Genomic DNA, 25671 nt, shown 5'->3' on the forward strand with positions numbered 1-25671 from the left:
CCAAGCAACAGAACTGTGGCAAGTTTGGGAGACAAAACTATTTTTCTCAGAACCACAGGAAATGAAAAAAATCATTTCACAGTTGTTCTGTCATGTTTGGCTAATGGAACAAAGCTGCGGCCTGTCATTATTTTTAAAAGAAAGACCTTGCCTAAAAAGGTCAAATTCCCACCACGAATTACAGTGCGCGCACATGTTAAAGGCTGGATGGATGAAGACGGAACAAAAAAATGGCTGGAAGAAATTTGGAAAGAACGACCAGGAGCAGCCTTAAAGAAAAAACCATCATTGCTAGTTTGGGATATGTTCAGAGCCCACACATCTGATGGCATAAAAGAAATGGCAAAATCTTCTCAAGTTACTTTGGCCGTTATTCCAGGTGGGCTTACATCTGTATTGCAACCGCTAGATGTGTGTTTAAATAAACCTTTTAAAGACCGTGTGAGAAAGATGTGGCATGAATGGATGTCATCTGGTCAAGCCCGACTGACAAAAGGTGGAAATCTGATGAAGCCCGACATAGAATTGATAGCAAAGTGGGTTCGTGATGCATGGGAAGAGATTCCGGAGGACATGGTGCAACGCGCCTTCAAGAAATGTGGCATTAGTAATGCTATGGATGGCAGTGAAGACAGCGCTTTGTATGAGAACGACAGCAGTGATGGTGATGACTGCGAACTCAGTGATGATGACAATGTCTACGCTGATAATCTCACACCAGCTAATGCTGAAGCTCTGTTTGGACATACAGATGATGAGGAATCCAGTTTTGAAGGATTTTAACTCTTGTGTTTTAGCTTGGTTGCTGAATGAGCTAAGGTTTTTGTACTTTTAAAGTTATTGTTATTGTTTTTATTGACCCTCTTTTACACTTACAGAGATAGTTTACTGTTTTTCTTTGAAATAAATATTCAAAAACATTATTGGTATCTATTTTTATTTTTGAAATTTACCGGTAGCTGCTGCATTTCCCACCCTAGGCTTATACTCGAGTCAATAACTTTTTCCAGTTTTTTGTGGTAAAATTAGGTGCCTCGGCTTATATTCGGGTCGGCCTATACTCGAGTATATACGGTAAGTTAGAAAAGGCTCCCTCAAACTCGTGTTCATCTGAACACGAGAAAGAAATTCCTTTTGAGCCCAGCTCATGATTGGCTCCACTTCCAGTAGCGGGAACCAGCTGTAAGTTCCACCCTGCCTCCTTATGTAGACCACTGCGGTTTGTATTGTCCAACCTGAGCATCATCAAGGATTTCATTATACGATGATGGAACACTAAAAGTGTCTGAAATGCAGCCCGTAATTCTAGGACGTTGGACACAACCCCGGGAGAAGGGGAGATCCATCTGCCTTGTGCTACTTCCGATAGGCAATGAGCACCCCAGCCCTTGTTGCTGACATCTGATGTTATCGTGACCCATGTGATGGGGAAGATCAAGTGACATTAGCGAAGATTTTTTTGCTGGATCCACCAGAAGAGGGACGCCCTCATAGCGCTGGGGGGAAGCTCACAGGCCTCAACTGTTGAAGGAACCCTTTCTGGAAGGGTCATGTCCGCCACTGGGCCCACTTCACCATGGGAATTGTGGCCGCCATAGTACCAATCACCTTCAGACACTGGAGGGCAGAGAGATGGGATGAGGGGAGGGCTGAGCGGACTCTGTCTTGGACCGCTAAAATCTTCTCCTCGAGCAGCGAGATGGTGCCCTTTACTGTGTCGAAATTTACCCTAAGAAACACAAGGGACTGTGAGGGTTCCAGGTAAATCTTCTCTAGATTCAGGAACCACCTGAACTCTTAAAGGGCGGAGATGACCAGGCTTCTGTGTTCTAGAAGTTGGCCTTTGTCTTGAGAAGGAGGTCGACTAGGTAGTGATGAAGACGAACCCTCATGACTCAGAGCAGGACCACAACAGCTAACAAGACTTTGGAGAAGATACGAGGTGATGTTAGACCGAAGGGGAGTCATGTGAGTTGTAAGTGCCACTGGCCTACTGCAAAATGAAAGAATTGTTGGAAATCCGCTGCCACCGGAACGTGGAAGTAGGCGTCTTTTAGATTGATTGACATTGACCAGTCTCCTGCTTGGACCGATTACTGGCTCGTGTATAAAATCTCCATTTTGAATTTTTCTTTTCTGATGAAGTGGTTGAGATCGATCAAATCTATGATCGGTCTCCACGTACTGTTCTTTTTCTGTACCATGAACAGAGGAGAATACATGTGTCAGGGAAATGGCCATAGGGGAACTGGCAATAGTGACAGTACTGGTAATGGATGCTTCCGGCACATTGCCATGCGCACTAGTGCAAGAAGTGTGAAGGGGCGTATGCAGGTACGCAACAGTGCACGGACACAATGTGACAGATGCAACCACTTACTGGCCTATATAAGACTGCTGCTGAGCCCATCACATTGCTGGATTGTTCTCAGAATTCCTGTGTTCCTGAGCCTCTGTGCATATTCTACTTGAATTTCCTGTTGTGACCCGGCTTGCTCCTGCCCTGTCTGTTCCCCTTTTCTGGTTTGACCCCCCCGACTTTGCTGCTTTCTCCAGTGTCTGATCCTGGCTTACATCATGGACTTTGATACTGCTACCTGTTCCTGGCCTGCCTTCCTGTATTTGACCTTGGCTCAACCCTGTTCCTGCTATCTGCCTCTTCCTCTTGTCAGATCTACAATGTCTGACCCCTGGCTTGGCTTCCACTACTGTCTCCTGCACACACCATTTCCAAGTGTTACTGAGGATTCCTAGAGACTTTGGCCCAGCTATATATCCTGCATTATCCAATATACTTCAGGTGACCACCGGCTCTACTCTCCTGTAGCCATATGTCAACCTGTGCTTCTTTGGGCACTACACCTTCTGTACCATGTTCAGGGGTGTACTGCACTTAGCCACAAGGGGAGTCCTTTTGGCACTTCAGGCCTCCGACCAGGTACTTGGCAACATGCCCTGGCCTTGCTCGCCTTCCGTAACAGAGCTGGACTTTGCTCCAATAAAGAGTTTAAGTAGGCTAATGGGATCTGCTTTTTTTCTTCTGAATGTGGAAGAGACGTAGGGATGAATCTGAGCCTGGGGGTGCAGCTGAAGACCCAGACGGGACCTGAGGAGACCGTTTTGACAGTCCAGAAGTCCTGGATTGAGGCCTCCCAGACATGGCAAAAGTGGAGAAGACAAGCCCCCACCTAGCATGCCTGAGTGGGCCCAATCTCAAAAACACTTGGATTCCTGATTGCCGGAAGAACCACCCTTCACGGGTTTCTTAAATGAAGACTGCCTAGCTTTCTAGGATCTTGTAAACTCCTGACCAAGCCTGTAGCGGAGTGCCTCTCTGGCCCAATCGGTATTCTGTCTCCTTGGAAAGGTACGTCTCTGGCTCTGTAAGCGCCGATCTTGAGGGGGGAATCTCGACTTGCTACCTGTGGCCCGGGTTACAGCAATATCATGTTTGTTGCTGAAAAGGAAAGCTCCCTCAAAAGGGAATTCAGCACCAAACCTGCTTGGAAGCTGGGTCCACCAACCATGGTCAGAGCCATAAGGCACAATGGGAGAACACTTTACATTCATTATCTCTGCGATCTTTGTTCAGTAAGCAGCAGGGCAGCCACTCGGCATGGGACCCAGAAGCAAATTAATTCAAACTTTGGAAGAGCTACCAGAGCTCACTGCAGTTAGCAGAACTGGGTTGAGAGTAACTCTACATGATATTACTCTTTAACATAAAACATTCAACATAAAGATACTCTGTCACTTTAGAAGAAAAACAGAATTCCTAGCAGGTACCACATGATAACTGCATATTTAAACAAGCTATGTTCTGGCATTTCCAGTTTGTGTTGGAGCTGATGGGATGTTTCAATCACCATTAGGAATTTTCAGAGATGGGTGGCTGGGCAAACTCTGCAACTAAAAGGACTGCTGGAGTGTTGTCCATTCAGAACCATTTACCATTCAGCAATAACATAAGGGACTGAGAGCTAATGCAGATATATGTAGGCACATCTAGATGCCTGTATCTACTGGTCATATCTTTTTTTTTTTTTTTTTTTTTATGTCTCAGAGACACTTTAAGGTGTCTCATACAATACATTGCTGAAAATGTAAAGCTGAGAAAATTAACAATTACCGATTTCACAATGTAACAACCCAACTCTTTGCATTTTAACCCTTTCATGACTAAGCCTATTTTTGGAATTTGGTGTTTACAAGTTAAAATCCATATTTTTTGCTAGAAAATTACTTGGAACCCCCAAACATTATATATATTTTTTTAGCAGAGGCTCTAGAGAATAAAACGGCGATTGTTGCAATATTTTATGTCACACGGTATTTGCGCAGTGGTGTTTTAAACACAACTTTTTGGGAAAAGGGACACTTTCATGAATAAAAAAAAAACAAAACAGTAAAATTAGCCCAATTTTTTTGCGTAATGTGAAAGATAATGTTACGCCGAGTAAATAGATACCAAACATGTCACACTTTATAATTGCGCGCACTTGTAGATTGACGACAAAGTACGGTACCTAAAAATCTCAATAGGCGACGCTTTAAAAATTTTTTACGGTTACCAGGTTAGCGTTACAGAGGAGGTCTACAGCTAGAATTATTGCTCTCGCTCTGACGATCGCGGCGATACCTCACATGTGTGATTTGAACACCGTTTACATACGCGGGCGCGACTTCCGTATGCGTTTTCTTTGCTTCGCGAGCTCGCGGGGACGGCGGGCGCTTTGAAAATTTTTTTTTTATTTTTTTATTTATTTTATTTATTTTAAAACGACTAAATTGTTAAAAAAAATAAAATAAAAATTTGATCACTTTTATTGCTGTCACAAGGAATGTAAACATCCCTTGTGACAGTAATAGGTGGTGACAGGTACTCTTTATGGAGGGATCGGGGGTCTAAAAGACCCCCCACCCCTCCTTTACACTTCAATGTATTCAGATCGCCGAAAACGGCGATTCTGAATACCGGATATTTTTTTAAAACCGGCGCCATTGGCAGCCGAGTAAACGGGAAGTGACGTCATGACGTCGCTTCCGTGTTTACGATGAGGAGACTGGAACGAAGCCGATTACGGCTTCGTTCCAGTTCCTCCGCAGCAGCCGGAGGCGTCGGACAGGGAATCGGTGCTCCCGATCGAGCGGGAGCACCGGTAACAGCGGCGAGAGGCGGCGGGAGGGGGGGACGTCCCCTCCCGCTCCTCCGGCATAACAGCCGAGCGGCTTTTAGCCGCATCGGTTGTTATGGCTGGAAAGCCAATCGCCCGCTGTAAAAAACGGTACCGGGATGATGCCTGCAGGTGCGGGCATCATCCCGGTATACCCCCGGGAAGCCGAGTACGCAGATCTGCGTACGCTCGGCGGGAAGGGGTTAATTTTAGCAAAATAGGTAGCTTGTGGTTACAGATTCTACATTAAACGAGAAGAAGAAAGAAATTTTTCTTCATTTTAAAAGCCTCATATGTAGGTTTTATTGAAGTAACCAATACATAGACTGTTCCATTTACTCATCAAGCTCAAACGCATATCACATCACTTAATACAGCATCTAGTACTGTGGGCATATCTATTAAATAGGGCATGTATTTCATTACTTGCCAAAACCAAAATACAGTGTACAGGACACACTACAACACATTGCTGTAAATGGGTCCTTATTATAAAAAAATACTTTCCTGGCAGACTCCATGGCAATATATGTGTGGGTTAGCACGGCCTCCATAACTACCCTATAGGACACCTCTCCCATAAATCCCATAAAGCGGCCGTGTTGTTTTTTTAACCTCCTCCGTAGAACCAAGTCAATGGTTCTCCTACATGAAGACCCCCCCCCCCCTATGATCAGTATCGGCCGAGCAACAAGGTGTCACATCCCTACGATAAGCCTTGACTGTTAAGCAGAGTATGGAGTGTATATGCAGAGTAGAACTGAAGAGCTGGAAGCCTGGCAATCAGCAGGCGAGCGCGCATAGGCCTGATTGCCTAGCTGCCTTGTGTGTGTGGGATTCCCTCGGCCTAGGCGATTGTAAGGTGGAGTGGTAAGATGGACGTCACCAGCCATGGAAGCAGTGTTTGTGTATATATATTTTATTTTGTACCTTTGGTCCTGTGTCTGTTCCCCTTTCCTCTCATTTCCCCGCTGGTGTTCCCCTAAGCATGGGGGCTGGTTCCTTCTGCATTCCAGCCGCCACTCTCGCTCTCTTCTGGCTCCTGACATATGTCTGCGCATGCGCAGACTTGGAATGGAAGCAAGGCTTGGTTCGTGCATACGCGCGGGCATCTCATACCTGGCTCTGGCCATGACATCACACAGAGCCACTTTCAAAACCTGGGGGAAGCCTGCAGAGCCTCAGGAATGATTGTGGGCATATGCAGCGACTTTCCTAGGCATTTGTTATGGCTCCCCTGAGTAAGTACTGGTCTGTAGGGAAGGGATAGCCCCCTGATGAGACTCTTGCAGGCTGATCTGTCTTTTTTCCCTGCAGTGACCTGCTTTGGATAATATGGATCCTTCACTGCCTCCTGGTTGCCAGCCCTCTCGCAGCAGGTATGCATTAGGGACTATTCCTGTGTTCTGCCTGCTGGAGGGAGGAGAGTAGGGTACAGGGGCACCAGCTTTAATGTATTCCTTTCCCTCTTTTTTTATTATCCCCACAGCCCTTCCAGGTCTGATACTCAGCATTGTTCCCACAGAGAAAGCGGGTCTTCAAAATAATACCACCGGCACTCTCCCTCTAGCTTCAGACACCACAGTAAAGATCCTCCTCACCACCCCTTCATCTCACCTCGACAGAGGGATGGAGAAATCATGCTGGGGGTGTAGGGCTCCAGTCCCTGTCGGCAAGTCCCTCTGTGACCACTGTTTTTCCAAAGCAGCAGACGAGAGAGAGGGTGCAGACCAGCACCTTGAATCTTTGGTTAAGTGTGTCATGAGAGAATCTCTACATGAGAGGGAGGCTCTTCAGCCTCGTGACCCCTCGCCGGAGCCACTATGCTCTCCAACGGGAGAGGGGCAGGTCCAGGATACATGGGAATCTTCCCAGCTGAGCTGCCCATCCATTCCTCCCTCGGACAGCAAGTCCGAAGTAGAGGATCTGGGGCTTTGAGTAGGCCCTGGTACCCTCTATGGTGAAAGCAGTAAGGGAAGCCCTAAATTGGGAAGTAACTGTAACTTCTCCTGCAAAGCAGAGGAAATTCTTCAAGCAGCTTAATAAGGAGCGTCAATACTTTCCCTTTCTCACTGAACTGGGCGACATCATCTCTGATGAGTGGGGCAAAATGGACAAGAAAAGTTCCATGCAATCTAAAATCCTGAAACTGTATCCCTTCAGGGAGGAAGAGGTTAAGCATCTTGAGTCATCTCTTTTGGTGGACACAGCGCTGATGAGACTAGTTCGATATGTGACCCTTCCTTTGGAAGACAGTCTCCTTTAAATTTCCCTTGAAAAGGCGGATCGATTCTGATCTGAAGCGGATCTACCTGACAGCAGGCCTGCAAGCTGGTCCTAGTCATAGCCGCAGTATCTAAAGCTATCTAAAGCAATGGAAACCTGGCCAGTCAGTGTTAACGAGACCCACAGAGGCATCTCCAGTGAAGCGGCCAGAAGCTCGTCTATGCAGGAAATCAGGCTGGTATCCTCCTGGGGAGGCTTCCATTGATGTCACCCGCCTGGTGGCCCAGGTTATGCTGGCAGCTGTCACAGATTGGATGAGGCAGAGATCATGATATCACCACTAAGGATGAGCCGAACACCCCCCGGTTCAGTTCACACCAAAACATACAAACAGGCAAAAAATTTGGAAGAACACACAAAAACCATTAAAGTCTATGGGACACGAACATGAAAAAACAAAAGTGCTAATTTTAAAGGCTTATATGCAAGATATCGTCATAAAAAGTGTTTGGGGACCCGGGTCTTGCCCCAGGGGACATGTATCAATGCAAAAAAAGTTTTAAAAGCGTCAGTTTTTTTGGGAGCAGTGATTTTAATAATGTTTAAAGTGAAAAGATAAAAATTAAATATTCCTTTAAATATTGTGCCTGGGGGGTGTCTATAGTACGCCTGTAAAGTGGCGCAGTTTTCCCGTGTTTAGAACAATACCACAGCAAAATTACATTTCTAAAGGAAAATTTTTTATTTAAAACTGATCATGGCTGTAATGAATTGTCAGGTCTCGGCAATATAGATAAAACTCATTGAAAAAAAACGCCCCCCCCCAGTCCATTACCAGGCCCTTTGGGTCTGGTATGACTATTATGGGTCTCCCCAAAATCCATACCATGCCCTTCAGGTCTGGTATGGAAATTAAGGGGAACCCTGCGCCAATTCTTTTTTAAATGGCGTAGGGGTCCCTCCAAAATCCATACCAGACCCTTCAGGTCTGGTTTGGATTTTAAGGGGAAACCTGTGCCAAAATTTTAAAAAAACGGTCATAGGGGCCCCCCAAAATCCATACCAGACCTTTATCCGAGCACACAACCTGGCAGGCTGCAGGAAAAGAGGGGGGATGAGAGAGCGCCCCCTCCTGAAATGTACCAGGCCACAAGCCCCTGTGCTGTCAGAGGGGGCAGGTTCACCAGTTTACATCACCTGGTGGCCCTGCCCTCAGCTATATTTGGTCCATCGGGCGGTGTGGATTTATATTGCGGGACATTTTTTTATTTATTTTTTTATTTGTGAAATGATAAGGGTATGATGTACCCCGTTACCAATGAGGGGGCCGGGGACCAGGGGTCCCCTTGTTAAAGGTGTCTTCCAGATTCCGATAAGTCCCCCGCCCACATACCCCCACAACCACAGGTCAAGGGTTGTGGAGATGAGGCCCTTGTCCCCATCAACATGGGGGCAAGGTGCTTTGGGGTCAGACCCCAAAGCACCCTTCCCATGTTGAGGGTATATAGCCTGGTACGGTTCAGGAAGGGGGGATCTCTCTCGCCCCCCATCTTTTCCTGTGGCCTGTCAGGTTGTGTGCTCGGATAAAGGTCTGGTATAGATTTTTGGGGGGCCCCTACTCCATTTTTCGAAAAAAAATTGGCGCAGGGTTCCCCTTAAAATCCATACCAGACCTGAAGGGACCCATGCCGTTTTTTTCATGAGTTTTATCTATATTGCTGAGACCCGAGAATTTATTACATCCACAATCAGTTTTAAACACTTTTAATGACATTAACTTGCATATAAGCCTTTAAAATGAGCACTTTTGATTTTTCATGTTAGTGTCCCATAGACTTTAACGGTGTTCTGGCGGCTTTTGAATTTGCCCCGAGCACCGCATATTGTTTGGTGTTCATCGAACAACCAAAGTTTGGCCTGAACTTATGCTCGGGCCAAACCGTTCGCCCATCCCTAATCACCACCCCACATCATCCAACCAGAGAACGCTTTGTATTCATTGAGAAAATGCAAAGTGATCTCTACATGGTGCATGTTTCGAGAAGGTTAGTTCCTGTGTTCACAATGCAGAAGGGCAGCTGCTTGGCACATGAGCCAGAAGCTAGTAGAGATCATTGAAATAGCAGTGCCCACTACAGTGATTTCCAGCTTCCAGGGGTATCCCGCAGGCATGGTATATGCTTATGAGATGCTTTCCGGTCACATCATGTCCAGGTCCCAGCTTCCGGTTCTATCTCCAGCGGCGGTGGAACGCACGCCGATTCCCAGCGTAAGCAGGGCACATTGCGGACCTATATGCTTCACTTCCCAGTGCTGGGGCAGACAGGCACTTATGAATGTAAAAACAAAATAATAGTGTAGCGCTAATTATATAGTGATATAAACACAAGAACGAAAATTTGTGTGTAAACAATCTTCAAATGCTAAGAAAACTAGAAATGTAGCCTTCTATCATGTGATTAAACCGTATATAAGAGGATAATATACTTGAAATGGGATATCTGAGTGAAAACAATCATATATAAACAACAAAGAATAAAGTCCTCTATCATGTGACTGATACACGTGAAGTGAGATGAGAGGTCTTCTTCAGGTGAAATAGACGTTTCGCTAATCAGGTGTGGCAAGATGTGTCAACTTGTCTGGAGTAATCAAGAAAGTAGATGGAATACTCTTACCAGATGCGGTGGACTTCCCAGTCTTACGACAGTAGAGTCAGGAACGCTTTTAGGGTCTGCACATGCGACCAGATGGTAGATTGGAAGCAGTCCAACGGGATTCCCAGAAGGCTCCGAGTGATGAAACAACCGTGACCAGCGTCTCTTCAGGGGGATACCTCAAGTTGTCCAGATCAAGTGTGGCCCATTTACATTCCAGACCCCAAATGTAAAGGGGGTTGACAAGGATGGTAGGAACAAAAGAAAAAAGAAAGCTCCAAATGGTGCAGGTCAAAAAAAGTTAACCATGAGGTATTTATTAAAAAGTCATAAAAAAGGACATAAATTATGACAAGTGATCACAAAACGGAAGCGTCAATAAGAGCAATGTGGGGTGCTAGATGCAAGCCCTTTTTTTTTTGCTGTTTTTTTCACCTGTATTCCAATTTAGCGCGGTGTTTTCCCCCCTACTTATGAATGTATGCAGGCATTTTTGATGAATTTTCATGTTTTAATAAAATAAGCAATATTATGCTATTGGATCCTCCTTGTCTTTTCTCATCTCATGTACCCGCTTTGGTAGAGAGGAGAGTACAGTTTGGAAAGTCAGTGATCCTACATCAGGCTGTAAGATTGTTGCACAATGTTTTCTGACCTGCTTTTTTGCTAAAGAGGTCATAGCTGTCTGGTGAGCAGATTATTTTACAAGAGCATGTTGGGTGTTTGTGGATTTCTATAAGCGGTGGAGGATATCTACACTTTTTCATTGTATAAACCACGTTTTATCTTGGAATATTTACAGAAGATTTTGGACTATTTGCACTTATAATTAATCACAGAGATTTTATATATATATATATATATATATATATATATATATATATATATATATATATATGTTTTATATTTACTAATTATTATTATTTGGTCACAGTGATTCATCATATATATGCTGTATATTTATATGTACGGTATTTTAGCATTTGTTCACCCATTCAGGTTTTCATTTAAATAGGAGTCACAGCGCCCCCTATCATCTACTGATACTTATTGCACAGTAGGAATCTACAACACTTGGGAGCAGCTTAAAGTGGTTGTATACCCACTTTTTTAACTTTTACCTACAGGAAAGCCTATAATAAGGCTTACCTGTAGGTAAAAAAAATATCTCCTAAACCTGTACGGTTTAGGAGATATTCCCCTCGGTATGCGCCGCTGACTGCAGCGGCGCATGCGCACAAGGGGGTTCTCTCCGTGAAAATCCGGCAGCGCTCGCCCGGCCGGATTGAAATCTCCCGCGCGCATGCGCGGGAGTGACGATATCGCGGCTCCGGCCACTCACAGCGCCGGAGCCGCGATACCCGGAAGAGACGCCGAGGGAGCATGTCGGCTCCCTCGGCGTGGATCGGGCGAGATGTCGGGGCCTCGTTCTAAGGTAAGTATTTCATAATGAGCTAGTATTCGGTGCATACTAACTCATTATGCCTTTTGCTTTGCAGGTTTAAAAAAATAAAAAAATAAATTGCGGGTTTACTACCGCTTTAATTAGCACTTTAAATAGATATTGGTGCAAGTTTTTTTCATTATTCATGGTACATGTTTAGTTATATTAGTACAAGCCGGTCCAAATTATAATGTAAAAATATCCATACCTGGGGTGGTTCTGTAAGTAAAACTTGAAAGCAGAACTTCCATAGGTAATGAGTGAATAAGACCACCCCTGTGTACTTCTATAATTATAAAGTATTCCAGAAACAATGTTTTCAAATCATTATCACCCACTGACAAGGTTATTTAGATAAACCTGCATCAATTCTATACACTCCCTTTAATAAAAAAGGAAAACCCCTTTAAGGACAAAAAGTTGGAAGATTACAGATGCTGACAAATAATGTATGTGCTTTCAGATGCAAAGGCATTGCTATGGGATAATCCTGCAGTGGTAGGAAGTTTTGCAACATTCCCTAATGGAACCAGATACAAACGAACTGGTACACTTGGAAAGAACCTAATTACTGCTGAAGAATGGCTTTACAGAAGGGACTTCTTAAAAGGCGGAGATGCCTTTATTCTCATATCCATGGAAGGTATGCCACACATATTCCTTTGTAATGATTGCAACTTTTTTTCCAATGGTTAATGACCAGAAAGTTGGTGATTTTTTTTTTAGACCCAGGTAAATTCATGAGCCATGAGCTGCTGTTGATCTTTCAATGATTTCCAATTTCTAGGACTAAAATAACTATTAGGAAGTCTTGACTTAGTAGTATAGGACATTTTGTGTTGTTGCCAAAATAAATATCAGAAACTATGTTTTCAACTAGCCATGAATAGCTTATAACTTCTTCCCCTAATTTACTATACACAATCAAAATAAGGAATCAAAAAAATGTCTCATTTAGAGACAGCATTGTTTTGCTGTAAAGTAACAAAATTACTGACATTACACATTAAATCTGAATTTCAGTTAAACAATGAATTGTAAAGCGATAATATATAAACATGATATTCAGGTTTGCCTTTACCATGAGCTCGTAACGAATCCTTTAAGCACTTGAGCCTTCGGAAGGCTTTTCCCCCTTCCTGACCAGGCCATTTTTTGCGATACGGCACTGTGTCGCTTTAACTGACAATTGCGCGGTCATGCGACCTTGTACCCAAACATAATTGATATCCTTCTTTCCCCACAAATAGTGCTTTCTTTTGGTGGTATTTGATCACCTCGGCGATTTTTATTTTTTTGTGCTATAAACAAAAAAAGAGAGTAAATTTTGAGAAAAACATAATATTTTGTACTTTTTGCTATAATAAATATCCAAATAAAATAAAAAATAAAAACATTTTCCTCAGTTTAGACCGATATGTATTCTTCTACATATTTTTGGTAAAAAAAAACCAAATAAGCGTATATTGATTAGTTTGTGCAAAAGTTATAGCATCTACAAAATAGGGGATAGAATTATGGCATTTTTATTATTTTTTATTTTTTTACTAGTAATGGCCATGATCAGCGATTTTTATTGTGACTGCGACATTGGAGTGGACAGATTTGACACTTTTGACACTTTTTTGGGACCAGTGACATTTATACAGCGATCAGAGATAAAAATAGCTACTGATTACTGTATGTATAAATGTAATTGGCAGGGAAGAGGTTAACACAATTGTGTGTGTGTGTGTGTGTGTATATATATATATATATATATTTTTTTTTTGCTATTTTTTTCCACAAAAGAGAAGTTACCTTTTATGTCCGTGGTTCAGTGAATTAATGTGGGAATTCGCCATAGAATCCAGACTACATTGCCTGGCCGTTAAACATACCTCAGCTGGTGTAGATGAGCCAATATAAGGGCTTTTGGATAAGCCAGTCTCTTCCCTACAAAAGGAAGATTTCTGTACTTCTCTGAAGAGCTCTGGACCCTGAAACAAGCAGTGGGCTGGTTCTTGGGAGAGGTTACAAATATCAAAATGTCTTAGTGGGTTTATGTCAGTCTGGAAGTGTGGGTGTTCCTAGACAGGCTGCACTTACATGCACACCATGCTAGGTAATGCTCACATGTGATATTGACCTCCATGATTGAGAGAACGTAAATCAAAAGAATGAAAGGGCAGGCCTGGAGCAGTAAGGCTGAGGAGGAAAGATCTAGATGGTGCTGGACGTCCTCCAGCCAGGAAATAAGGCTCCATCTGACTTTACAAAAGCTTTTACTGCACATTCTGAAAAGCTCACACTGTGCAGTGAAATCAGTGTAATCAGAGTGGACATCCAAAATCCTATGAGAATATACCCCTGCCATGAGCTGAAGAGCAGTCTTCTGGGATTTTGAGCAGTGAGGTCATCTCCACCCCCTTAAAGCTTTGTAGCTTAGGGCCGAGGTTTTTTTTTTTTTTTTTTTTTTAGCATGGACTTTATTTTCATATAGCCTTGGCATGCACATTGACTTTGAGGGTTGGGAGACTTTCAAAAGAGTGGCCCTTCCATTTTCATAGAAGGTCCACTTTAAATGGTGACACCAGTGAAATATGCCTGGGCAATGTGCATTGGCAAAGCAGTAGGTTTCTTTGGTAACCAAAGCAACTTCTCCTCATAACACAATGGGGTGTATTTTAATACATTTGCATAGCTGTTTATCCTTCAAATGTTCATGTAAATTCATTCCGTGTAAATTCAACAAAATTGAATCTTTTCTATATCCTCTGCCAAATGTTATTAATTGAAAAAACAAAACAAAAAAAGTGTGAATTGGAAAACTGCGCCTTTGTGGCTACTAGATAGCAATGACTATCATAGAAAATATGTAGGCTCCAAAGTGCCATCTAGTGGCCACAATGTGGTAATTTCATCATTCATTCATGTTTTTTTTCAATGACTATAATTTGATCTCCTGTTCTCACCAGCCAGTAGTCCAAACATGTGATCACTTGTAAACATTTTAATTACAAATTTGTTGTGTTTGCTTGACCAGTGCAGGGGGGGGGGGGGCGGGGAACAATACAAGGAACAAATACTATTAAAAAGATAAATATAATTTTAGCTAAATGTAAATCAGTAAATAATGTACAAAAATAGTGATGATGATTGGGAAAATGTTAATGTGGAACATGCCCAGCCAATGAACTATAGTGGGAGAAGAAGGCTGTATTGCCAGCTGGTATGGCAGCTAGCATACAGGTGCTGGATAAGATTAGGGTTTGGGGATTTTTTCTTCCAGTACAGAGAAAAACGAATTTGTGTGTGATGCTTTAGGTCTCAAGCCTTTGTTCTGGAGAAGGGAGGGCAGTATATGGTCATAGGTTTGTATGCTTAATTTATTTGCTTCTGCCTGCTATTCACTGCTTGCCACTGGAGAAAGACTCAAAAAAGGCTAGTAGACCAAGGTAGACTGAAATTTGTAGTCAGAGTCTTCAAGCGGGAAATGCGATACTCCTAAGAACCAAGGCCTGAAGGGTGCCTTGGCCTAGCTGGTCAGTATGCCTGAGAAGAGGGCATACCCTGAATGTAAGAATAAGAACAAAATACTATGAGAATGTATGAAAGTGGGGAACGGGTGGGAGGGAACCCAGAAAACCTTACGACACTGGCCCTGACAGAGGAGGAGGTTTAAATAGCCCTCTCAGGCTCCTCCTACAAATACAGGCTGGCCTGCGGCCAGCCTTACAACTTGTAGACAGAGTCTTCAAGCGGGAAATGCGATACTCCTAAGAACCAAGGCCTGAAGGGTGCCTTGGCCTAGCTGGTCAGTATGCCTGAGAAGAGGGCAAAAAGACACAAAATTTAGGTGAAGAAGGGAAGGTAACGAACCATCTCGGATAAAGGTGTGCTCCCGGACGGCAGCAGTACGTATCCAGCAAGTAACCGGAAAGTGTTCGCAGTGGCAAAGAACACACCGACTCCTGACTTGGCGATGAGAAGGAACCCCCTATCGAACCTGTGACACTACCCTGAACCCAACTGAACATCCCCTGAAAGATTGAAATACGCCGGATGCCTGTGACACCCAGACCCGAGAATGAACTGCTTGTGAAATGAGAGGATACGAGAGGGGAAAGGAACAAGGCCTGGCCTGAGGAAACCCCTGCAAAAGAAGGTGAAATACCCAACGACCACCAGTGAAATAGCCCAGTGACACCCCTCCCCCCCCCAAGAGGGTGAGTGGCTAAAAGACCACTAGCAGGAGTGTGAAAAGCTGGAAACCTGATGGATGTGACGGAGTAAGCGGATAAGGCCCCTGCACCATGGCAAAAATACTGTCAACCTGGAGAAACCATGCCGGACGCAGGACCCATGTCCCCCTGGATACGATCGGGTCATGCTACAGCCTGAACCCAACAGCTGGGACAGAATCCTTAACCAAGGAGGGCCAGACTCCCTCCCGGGGGAAAATAGTCCCCATGGCATGATACGGACATACCCCAAGACCCCCCTACTAGGAACAAGCTGGGGATCGGAAAAGACGACTGGACTGATATCCCTAAGTGGAACTCTAGGCAATAAGTTCAAACAAGATCAGAGCCAAGAGTGGAATCCAAAACCATTATGACATCTGCCCAACCTACCCCCCAAGGACTGTCACGGGGACATGACTTAACAAATACCATGAGAGAGACTATACATCCCTGGGCAGTAACCAGGGCCTCAACACAACGGGACATCAACTGAAGGAAAACATTTTTTTTTTTTTTCCTGCTTCTGACCCAAGGGTCAGCCCAGTGGTGAAAAGACATCAGCACCAATCAACTAGCCCTCTACAATGGCCGGGCTGAAGGAAGTGATAGCAAGCATGGATGATATCGGTATGGATGCCAAGACGGCCCAATCTAAAACACAAATTAGAGAAATGACAGACAACCAGACAAGAGAACAACACTACCCCTGCCTAACTAAGAATGAAATATGAGCAGAAACATCAAGACCACTGTGCGTAAAAGAACCTGACGGACGGACCCCCCCACCCACCTGTAAGTGGTAAGTGAGCCCGAGTAACCTGCAGTGCAGAGACAGGTAATTAACTGAAAACTCGGGGCTAGTGTACCCACAGGCAATGGTGGGTAATCGTATAAATGTGGTGAATGAACATGCAACGTATGACGTATGGTATACGGGCGAGAAGATTGTGGACAACAATCAATTAATAATGAAACCTCAGCCCGTATGGATCTGTAGACGTGACAGATCCTGACGTGTGAGCCCTAGCTACCTGACCCAGGTACAAACATGACACAGACACGATGGGACATGACAATCAACAAAGACGAACGACTACCAGAGTATGCCATGAGTGAACAACGCCCCTCTGAGAAAACTCTGAGACTGAACACCAAGTCTGAAATACCAAGACAGGCATGCTGGCAGCAACACAAAGACAGAAAACGCTGAGACAGAAAACGCTGAGACAGAAACACAACATGCCATGATAAAACACCATGACAGAAAACGCTGAGACAGAAACCGCTGAGACAGAAACACAACATGCCATGATGAAAAAACACCTTGACAGAAAACGCTGAAACTAAATGCTGATGCCGAAACGTAGTGACAGAACCAGAGGCAAAAACGCAATGATAGCAACAACCAAGACTGAAATGCTGAGGCATAAATGAAATGCCAGAAATCCTGTGCCAGAAATGCAAAGCCCGAAAACACGACTGAAAGCTGAGACAGAAATGCAAGGACAGAAATCCTGGTTCAGAACGCCATGACAGAAAACAGAACGCCATGACAGAAATCCTGGTACAGAAACGCCATGACAGAAATCCTGGTACAGAACGCCATGACAGAAATCCTGGTTCAGAACGCCACAGTAGTCCAGGGGCAGAACGCTATGACAGCAGTCCAGGGGCAGAACGCTATGACAGCAGTCCAGGGGCAGACAGCAGTCCAGGGACAGAACGCTATGACAGCAGTCCAGGGGCAGAACGCTATGACAGAAATCCTGGGGCAGCAAGCTATGACAGACATGCCGGGGCAGAACGCTAAGACAGGCATCCAGGGGCAGAAACGCTATGCCAGACATGCTGGACAGACCGCTATGACTGAAAAGCTGGACAGCCGCTATGACAGTAATGCTGGACAGCCGCTATGACAATAATGCTGGAGAGACCGCTGACAGGAGATGCTGCACAGAACGCTGTGACGGAAATGCAGCACAGAACGCTGTGATGGAAAAACCGCACAGAAACGATGTGACGGAAAAAACGCACAGAAACGCTGTGACGGAAAACGCTGAAACAGAAACGCTGAAACAGAAACGCTAGACTGAGTGCTGTGACAGAAATGTCACGTGGAGCTCAGGCGGGTGGGGAGACCCGCCACGTGGAGCTCAGGCGGGTGGGGAGACCCGCCACGTGGAGCTCAGGCGGGTGGAGAGACCCGCCACGTGGAGCTCAGGCGGGTGGGGAGACCCGCCACGTGGAGCTCAGGCGGGTGGGGGGGAGGAACCCACCATGTGGAGCACAGGCGGGTGGGGGGAGGAACCCATCATGTGAAGCACAGGTGGGGGGGAGGCTCACCACGTGGAGCTCAGGAGGCCCACCACGTGGAGCTCAGTAGGCCCACCACATGGAGCTCGAGGGGGGGGGGAGACCCACCACGTGGAGCTCAGGAGGGAGGGGGGAGACCCACCACGTGGAGCTCAGGAGGGGGAGAGACTCAGGAGGCGGGAGAGACCCACCACGTGGAGCTCAGGAGGGGCGGGAGACCCACCACGTGGAGCTCAGGAGGGGGGGTGAGGAGACCCACCAAGTGGAGCTCAGGAGGGGGGGTGAGGAGACCCACCATGTGGAGCTCAGGAGGGGGGGTGGTGGGGGGACTCATCACGTGGAGCTCAGGAGGGGGGACCCACCACGTGGAGCTCAGGGGGGGTGGTGGTGGGGACCCACCACATGGAGCTCAGGAGGGGGGGGTGGGGGGACCCATCACGTGGAGCTCAGGAGGGGGGAGGCGGCCCACCACGTGGAGCTCAGGAGGGGGACCAACAACTTTAATAGGGGCAATAAAAAGTGGAAAAAACATAAATTGTCTTTCAATGCTTCCAAAGCACAAGCTGGCATGGGGGGCACCAGATGTAGCCAAAAATACTACAAGGGGGACTCTCCTGGCATCCGTCTAAAAAGCCTAGGAAAAAACACATACGCAGAACTTACAGTACACTCAGTGAAAACTGGCTAAACAGCCAAACATTCAGCAGATAAGGATATAAGTAGGGATGAGCCGAACACCCCCCGGTTCGGTTCGCACCAGAACTTTCGAACGGACCCCACGTTCGTTACGAACGTTAGAACCCCATTGAAGTCTATGGGACTCGAACGTTCGAAATGGAAAGTGCTAATTTTAACGGCTAATATGCAAGATACTGTCCTAAAAAGGGTTTGGGGACCTGACTCCTGCCTCAGGGGACATGGGTCAATGCAAAAAAAAAGTTTTAAAAACGGCCGTTTTGGCGGGAGCACTGATTTTAATGACGATTAAAGTGAAAAAAAAAGTGAAATATTCCTTTAAATATGGTGCCTGGGGGGTGTCTGTAGTATGCCTGTGAAGTGCCACGTGTTTCCCGTGTTTAGAACAGTCCCTGCACAAAATGACATTAAACGGAAATAACATCATTTAAAACTGCTTGCGGTTTTAATGTTATATCTGGTTCCTGCAATATGGTTGAAAATCATTGAGAAAAATGGCATGGGTAGCCCTCCCTGCCCATTACCAGCCTATTTGGGTCTTGTACGCATATTAAGGGGAACCCTGTACCCATATTAAAAAAAGGAAATGCGTGTGGCCCCCAGGCCCTATATACTCAGAACAGCAGTATACAGGCGGTGCAAACAAGACAGGGACTGTGTAGGTTTGTTGTGTTAAGTTGAATCGGTTTGTAATTTTCAACTGGTACATTTTTAAAGTGTAGCTCCAGTCAAAAAAACTATTTTTAAGCTTTTTGGAAAACATAGGGAAGGGTTATCACCCCTGTATAATTTGTTTTGTCGTCCATCTTTTTTCATCTCACTTGCTGCTGTCTGATGTTTGTAAGTTGGATGTTTGAAAGTAGGGGCCTGCCCTATATGCTCTGCAGAAATGGCGGAACAAGGTGTTGGTTTTGCCACAACATTGTAAGCCCTCAAAGTGACTCTTGGTGGCCGCTGGAGCACCCTGCTGTGAACGATTATATCAAGAATTGTAATTACATGCCATTGTTGAACAGTGGTAGAAAAATTGACCTTTGGTGGTTGTGGTGCTGGTGCCACAACACTATAAGTCCTCACCGTTACTCTGGGTGGGCACAGGAAGGGGCCCTCCTGTGAAATATTATATCAAGAATTGTAATTACATGTCCCTGTTAAACAGGGGCAGAAAAATTTGGCCTTAGGCACTGCTGCTGGTGCCACCACACTGCAACCTCTTCCATATACTCTAGTTTTTTTGCTGGAATTAGCCCTGCTGCAAAGCATTGCATCAAAAATTGTACTTAAACGCCCCTGTTAAACAGGGGCAGAAAAATTGGCCTTAGGCTGAGGTGAATATTAGACATGTGCATTCGTTTTCGTCCGAATGCATTTTCGTCCGAATTTCAGCTATTTTCGTTTTCGTTTTGACAAACCATAACGAAAGCACAAAATCCGAAAAACGAAAGATCCGACATAAATAAATGCTTTATTTTCGTTTTCATTGTTACAACAGTTCGATATAGAATAGGAGATTCGACATGACTCTGACGATAACAATCTGTCTATAGAACCTGTGGTCGAATGTGCTTAACCTTACCTCTATTAGTCCAAGATTATATAGAGAAAATATTCAACAGAGAAAAAAGATTTGACAGAGAGAAAAGATTCTGCAAGTTACTGTCCTAAAAAGTGTTTGGGGACCCGGGTCCTGCCCCAGGGGACATGTATCAATGCAAAAAAAAGTTTTAAAAACGGCCGTTTTTTCGGGAGCAGTGATTTTAATAATGATTAAAGTGAAACAATAAAAGTGTAATATTCCTTTAAATTTCGTAGGGGGGGGTTGTCTATAGTATGCCTGTGAAGGGGCGCATGTTTCCCGTGCTTAGAATTGTCCCTGCACAAAGTGTCATTTATGCAGGAAAAAAAGTCCTTTAAAATCACTCGCAGCTATTATGAATTGTCGGCTCCCGTAATACAGAGAACACTCATTGAAAGTCATTGATAAAAAAAAAAAAAAATAAATAAAAAAAAAAGCGTGGGGGTCCCCCAAATTCAATTTCCAGGCCCTTCAGGTCTGGTATGGATATTAAGGGGAACCCTGCCTCAAATTTAAGAAAAAATTTGACGTGGGGTTCCCCCTAAATATCCATAACCAGACCCTTCAGGTCTGGTATGGATATTAAGGGGAACCCCGCATCAAATTTAAAAAAAATTTGACATGGGGTTCCCCCTAAAAATCCATACCAGACCCTTTATCCGAGCACGCAACCTGGCAGGCCGCAGGAAAAGAGGGGGGGATGAGAGAGCGGCCCCCCCTCCCTCCTGAACCGTACCAGGCCACATGCCCTCAACATTGGGAGGATGCTTTGGGGGTCCGTGACCCCTCAAAGCACCTTGTCCCCATGTTGATGAGGACAAGGGCCTCATCCCCACAACCCTGGCCGGTGGTTGTGGAGGTCTGCGGGCGGGGGGCTTATCAGAATCTGGAAGCCCCCTTTAACAAGGGGACCCCCAGATCCCGGCCCCCCCCCTGTTTGAAATGGTAAAGGGGTACAAAAGTACCCCTACCATTTCACAAAGAAAGTGTAAAAAATTGTTAAATAAAACAAACACACTTTTGAAAAATTCCTTTATTAAAAATAAAAAAAAGATTCCAGCGGCGGTAATCCACTCTTGCTATCCAGCGACGGACGGTCAGCTCTCCATCGATGTCTAATGTCATCCAGCGCAGCGCAGCATCCTTCTTCTGTCTCCGTGGAGGAGACACTACAGGCATTCCGGCGGCTTGACGTTTCTTATATAGGGTGGGCGGGGCCACCCGTCACCTGACCCCGCCCCCCTCTGACGCAAGGGGAAACCCGGGGTTCCCTGTGACGTAGGGGTGACCCGCACCCCTCTGATGTAACACAGGCAGGTTTCCGTTACATCAGAGGGGGGCGGGGTCACCCATACGTCACGGGGAACCCCGGGTTTCCCCTTGCGTCAGAGGGGGGCGGGGTCAGGTGACGGGTGGCCCCGCCCTCCGTATATAAGAAACGTCAGCGCCGGAATGCCTCCAGTGTCTCCGTGGAGGAGACAGAAGAAGGATGCTGCGCTGCGCTGGATGACATTAGACATCGATGGAGAGCTGACCGTCCGTCGCTGGATTGCAAGAGTGGATTACCGCCGCTGGAATCTTTTTTTTATTTTTAATAAAGGAATTTTTAAAAAGTGTGTTTGTTTTATTTAAACATTTTTTACACTTTCTTTGTGAAATGGTAGGGGTACTTTTGTACCCCCTTACCATTTCAAACAGGGGGGGGGCCGGGATCTGGGGGTCCCCTTGTTAAGGGGGCTTCCAGATTCTGATAAGCCCCCCGCCCGCAGACCTCCACAACCACCGGCCAGGGTTGTGGGGATGAGGCCCTTGTCCTCATCAACATGGGGACAAGGTGCTTTGAGGGGTCACGGACCCCCAAAGCATCCTCCCAATGTTGAGGGCATGTGGCCTGGTACGGTTCAGGAGGGAGGGGGGGCCGCTCTCTCGTCCCCCCCTCTTTTCCTGCGGCCTGCCAGGTTGCGTGCTCGGATAAAGGGTCTGGTATGGATTTTTAGGGGGAACCCCACGTCAATTTTTTTTTTAATTTGACGCGGGGTTCCCCTTAATATCCATACCAGACCTGAAGGGTCTGGTTATGGATATTTAGGGGGAACCCCACGTCAAATTTTTTCTTAAATTTGAGGCAGGGTTCTCCTTAATATCCATACCAGACCTGAAGGGCCTGGTAATTGAATTTGGGGGACCCCCACGCTTTTTTTTTTATTTATTTATTTATTTATTTTTTTATCAATGACTTTCAATGAGTGTTCTCTGTATTACGGGAGCCGACAATTCATTATAGCTGCGAGTGATTTTAAAGGACTTTTTTTCCTGCATAAATGACACTTTGTGCAGGGACAATTCTAAGCACGGGAAACATGCGCCCCTTCACAGGCATACTATAGACAACCCCCCCCTACGAAATTTAAAGGAATATTACACTTTTATTGTTTCACTTTAATCATTATTAAAATCACTGCTCCCGAAAAAACGGCCGTTTTTAAAACTTTTTTTTGCATTGATACATGTCCCCTGGGGCAGGACCCGGGTCCCCAAACACTTTTTAGGACAGTAACTTGCAAATTAGCCTTTAAAATTAGCACTTTAGATTTTGAACGTTGGAGTCCCATAGACTTTAATAGGGTTCTAAAGTATGCTATATAGTTAGCTCCGTCGAATCTTCTTTATACATTCGACAGACACCATAAGCCTTCCAAGACAGATTCGACCGTAATTCATGTGGATTTTCGGACGAATGCAATTTTTGAACGAAAAACGAAATAAATAAAAACGAATTTCGGGAGTAACTAAATAAATTAAGTTTTCAGACGAAAACGAAATTCCGAAACGAAATATTTTACTCTGCACATGTCTAGTGAATATCGCGGTGTATACTGCGGTCAGGGCACGCAGACAATAACCAGAAAACAGCAGAGATAAAGGGGTATATACAGATGTATACTGTGCTGTGCTGGAGGCACACACAACTTCCAATAACTCCTGCAGATGGCAATTGGGCTCAAATAGAGAACAGCTATGTAGGTGGATTATAGCGGTATGTACTGGGTACAGAGCACGCAGACAGCACGCACATCTCCTAACACTACTGACTGCAAGCTCTATTATTAAAGATAGATCACTAGCTATATAGGTGAGGTGAATATAGTGGTGTATACTGCGGTCAGGGCACAGACAATAACCACTACACAAGAGCAAGATAGGAAATCAGCCAAAAACGATCGGTGTGTAACTGTGTTGAAGGTACACAGAACACCCACTGCTTCAGATGCCAACACACTACACAAGGCCGCCTCAAAGTCGGCCTTATATAGTGTGGGGCGTGCACTACACAGCCTGAGCTATGATTGGCCACAGGCATCCTGCCTGTGGCCAATCATGGCTCTCCTCGCTGCTAGCGCTGCGATTGGCCAAGCATGCGGGGTCACAGTGCATGCTTGGCCAATCATGAGCCAGCAATGCACTGCGCCATCGCAGTGCATTGTGGGCCGTGCGCGCCACAGGAATTTTGACGCGAACGGACCAAGAGTTCGGATTTCGCCAAACGGACGAACAGCCAATGTTCGAGTCGAACGTACGTTCGACTCGAACACGAAGCTCATCCCTAGATATAAGGTAGCTCAATGTATAAAAGGGGAGACATTTCTTGCACTGTAGAAATCTTGGATTGAGAATGACAAGTCCTTTAACTAATGGGGCGGATTCGGAGCCCTGTGTGCTGCATCAACTCTGTGTCCGATTCATAAAAAGTGGACAAAGTCTGCGGAAAGCAAAGCCAGCTCAACCTGAATGCTGCAGATCTCTGGGGAGCAGAAAGTAATAGAGATCATTGTTAAGCCCCACGCAACAAATACCTTACGTTTGCATCTCAACGTGATCATTAAAAAAACAAAAAAGGAGCCAATTCAATTCTAGGGTAGTGTGTAACTAGCATAGTGGCTTTGGCACCCTGACATGCAATAATGGAAAATGGGGAGGGGCAAATCTCAGCATATGTTTCCACCTTGACCTGTCCTGCCCGAGACAGCACAGAGCGGACAAGCACACCCCTTTGCTCCCTAGCAGCCACACACCGACTCCCGGGGAGAGTGTGGGTGAAGGATGGCCGATCACCCCCCCTCCTCTCCGCGGGAATACCGGGCGGGCTGCCCGCAGGAGGGCTGAGGGGAGACTGTGGGCGGCAGGCACGGCCAGGCTGGACACGTGTGAGGGGAGAGGGGAAGCCGGAGACAGACGACCACCTCCCCCCCCCCCCCAGGATTCGACCGGTACTCTGCACATGTGAGGGGGGAAAGGGAGCCGGCGGCGGCCGAACATCTCCCCCTCCCCCCACCAGGAATCGGCCGGTACACTGCACATGTGAGGGGGGAAAGGGAGCCGGCCGAACACCTCCCCCTCCCCCCGCCAGGAGAAACGGTGGGCGCTCTGCATGTGTGAGGGGAGAGGGGTAGCCGGCGGCGGCCGATCACCTCCCCCTTTCCCCCGGGGATCCAGCGGGCGGTCAACCAAACAGAATGGGCTCTTTGTGATGGACTTTACGGAGAGCGGAGCCAGCAGCAGCCTGACTCCCCCCTCCCCCGCCGCCACATGAACAAGGGGAGAGAGGATCTAGCGCCCGCCGATCACCAGGTGGGCTCTATGCAGCTCCTGGTGACAGCCGTGTATGGGAGCGGAGCCACGCGGCGGACGATCACCCCCTCCCCCCCACCCAGGGAGAATCAGCTGGCCGCCACGTGGGTTTGGGGCGGGCAGGGAGAGTGATGATGTGAAAGAAAAAATGACAGATGCACCCCCGCTCCCCCCTGGCATGAACGCGGGCGGCATGCTATCCAGAGGGAGCGGAGGGTGGTGAAGGATGGCTGGACTGCCCCCCCCCACCACACGTGCTGCTGGAACATGGGCTGAAAGGCAGACAGCAGAGCGGCCACCACCCAGGTGAAAACCCAGAGATGGGGGGATGGACGTCGCACCAACCCAGAAAACAGCAAGCCCGAACCCCAGACAGGCTCTGCTGCCGCCCACCCAGAAAACCTTACGACACTGGCCCTGACAGAGGAGGAGGTTTAATAGCCCTCTCAGGCTCCTCCTACAAATACAGGCTGGCCTGCGGCCAGCCTTACAACGTGTCTCTCACCAAATATGGCAGCTCCACAGATCCCCTCTCAGACACCATTATTTGTACCCACTTTGCATTGCCATTCCTGCCCTTGTTTGCTTGACCAGAGAAAGGAAGGCCTTATGGGAGAAAAAATAAAATAGTGAAAGTTTTAAAAAAGAAAATCTGTAATTGTTTAGCAAAAATGAAAATATTTTAAAAAATTGTATTGGTGGGTAGAAATATGTTAGTTTGGGACTGCCC

General features: G+C 46.2%; 1 protein-coding gene across 1 annotated transcript in view; it reads left to right on the forward strand.

Annotated features, from left to right (window-relative positions):
* LOC143997160 (meprin A subunit beta-like) overlaps nucleotides 1–25671 on the forward strand; it is a 42805-nt gene that overhangs the window by 3634 nt on the left and 13500 nt on the right. The window contains exon 2 of the mRNA XM_077492619.1: nucleotides 11965–12144. Within this exon, the coding sequence (XP_077348745.1) occupies nucleotides 11965–12144 (180 nt within the window). The remainder of the gene's footprint in view (nucleotides 1–11964; nucleotides 12145–25671) is intronic.

Source organism: Lithobates pipiens, unplaced genomic scaffold (assembly GCF_037356315.1).
Source record: "Lithobates pipiens isolate NorthernLeopardFrog02 unplaced genomic scaffold, aLitPip1_a1.2 Scaffold_19, whole genome shotgun sequence".
NCBI classification, from domain to species: domain Eukaryota; kingdom Metazoa; phylum Chordata; class Amphibia; order Anura; family Ranidae; genus Lithobates; species Lithobates pipiens.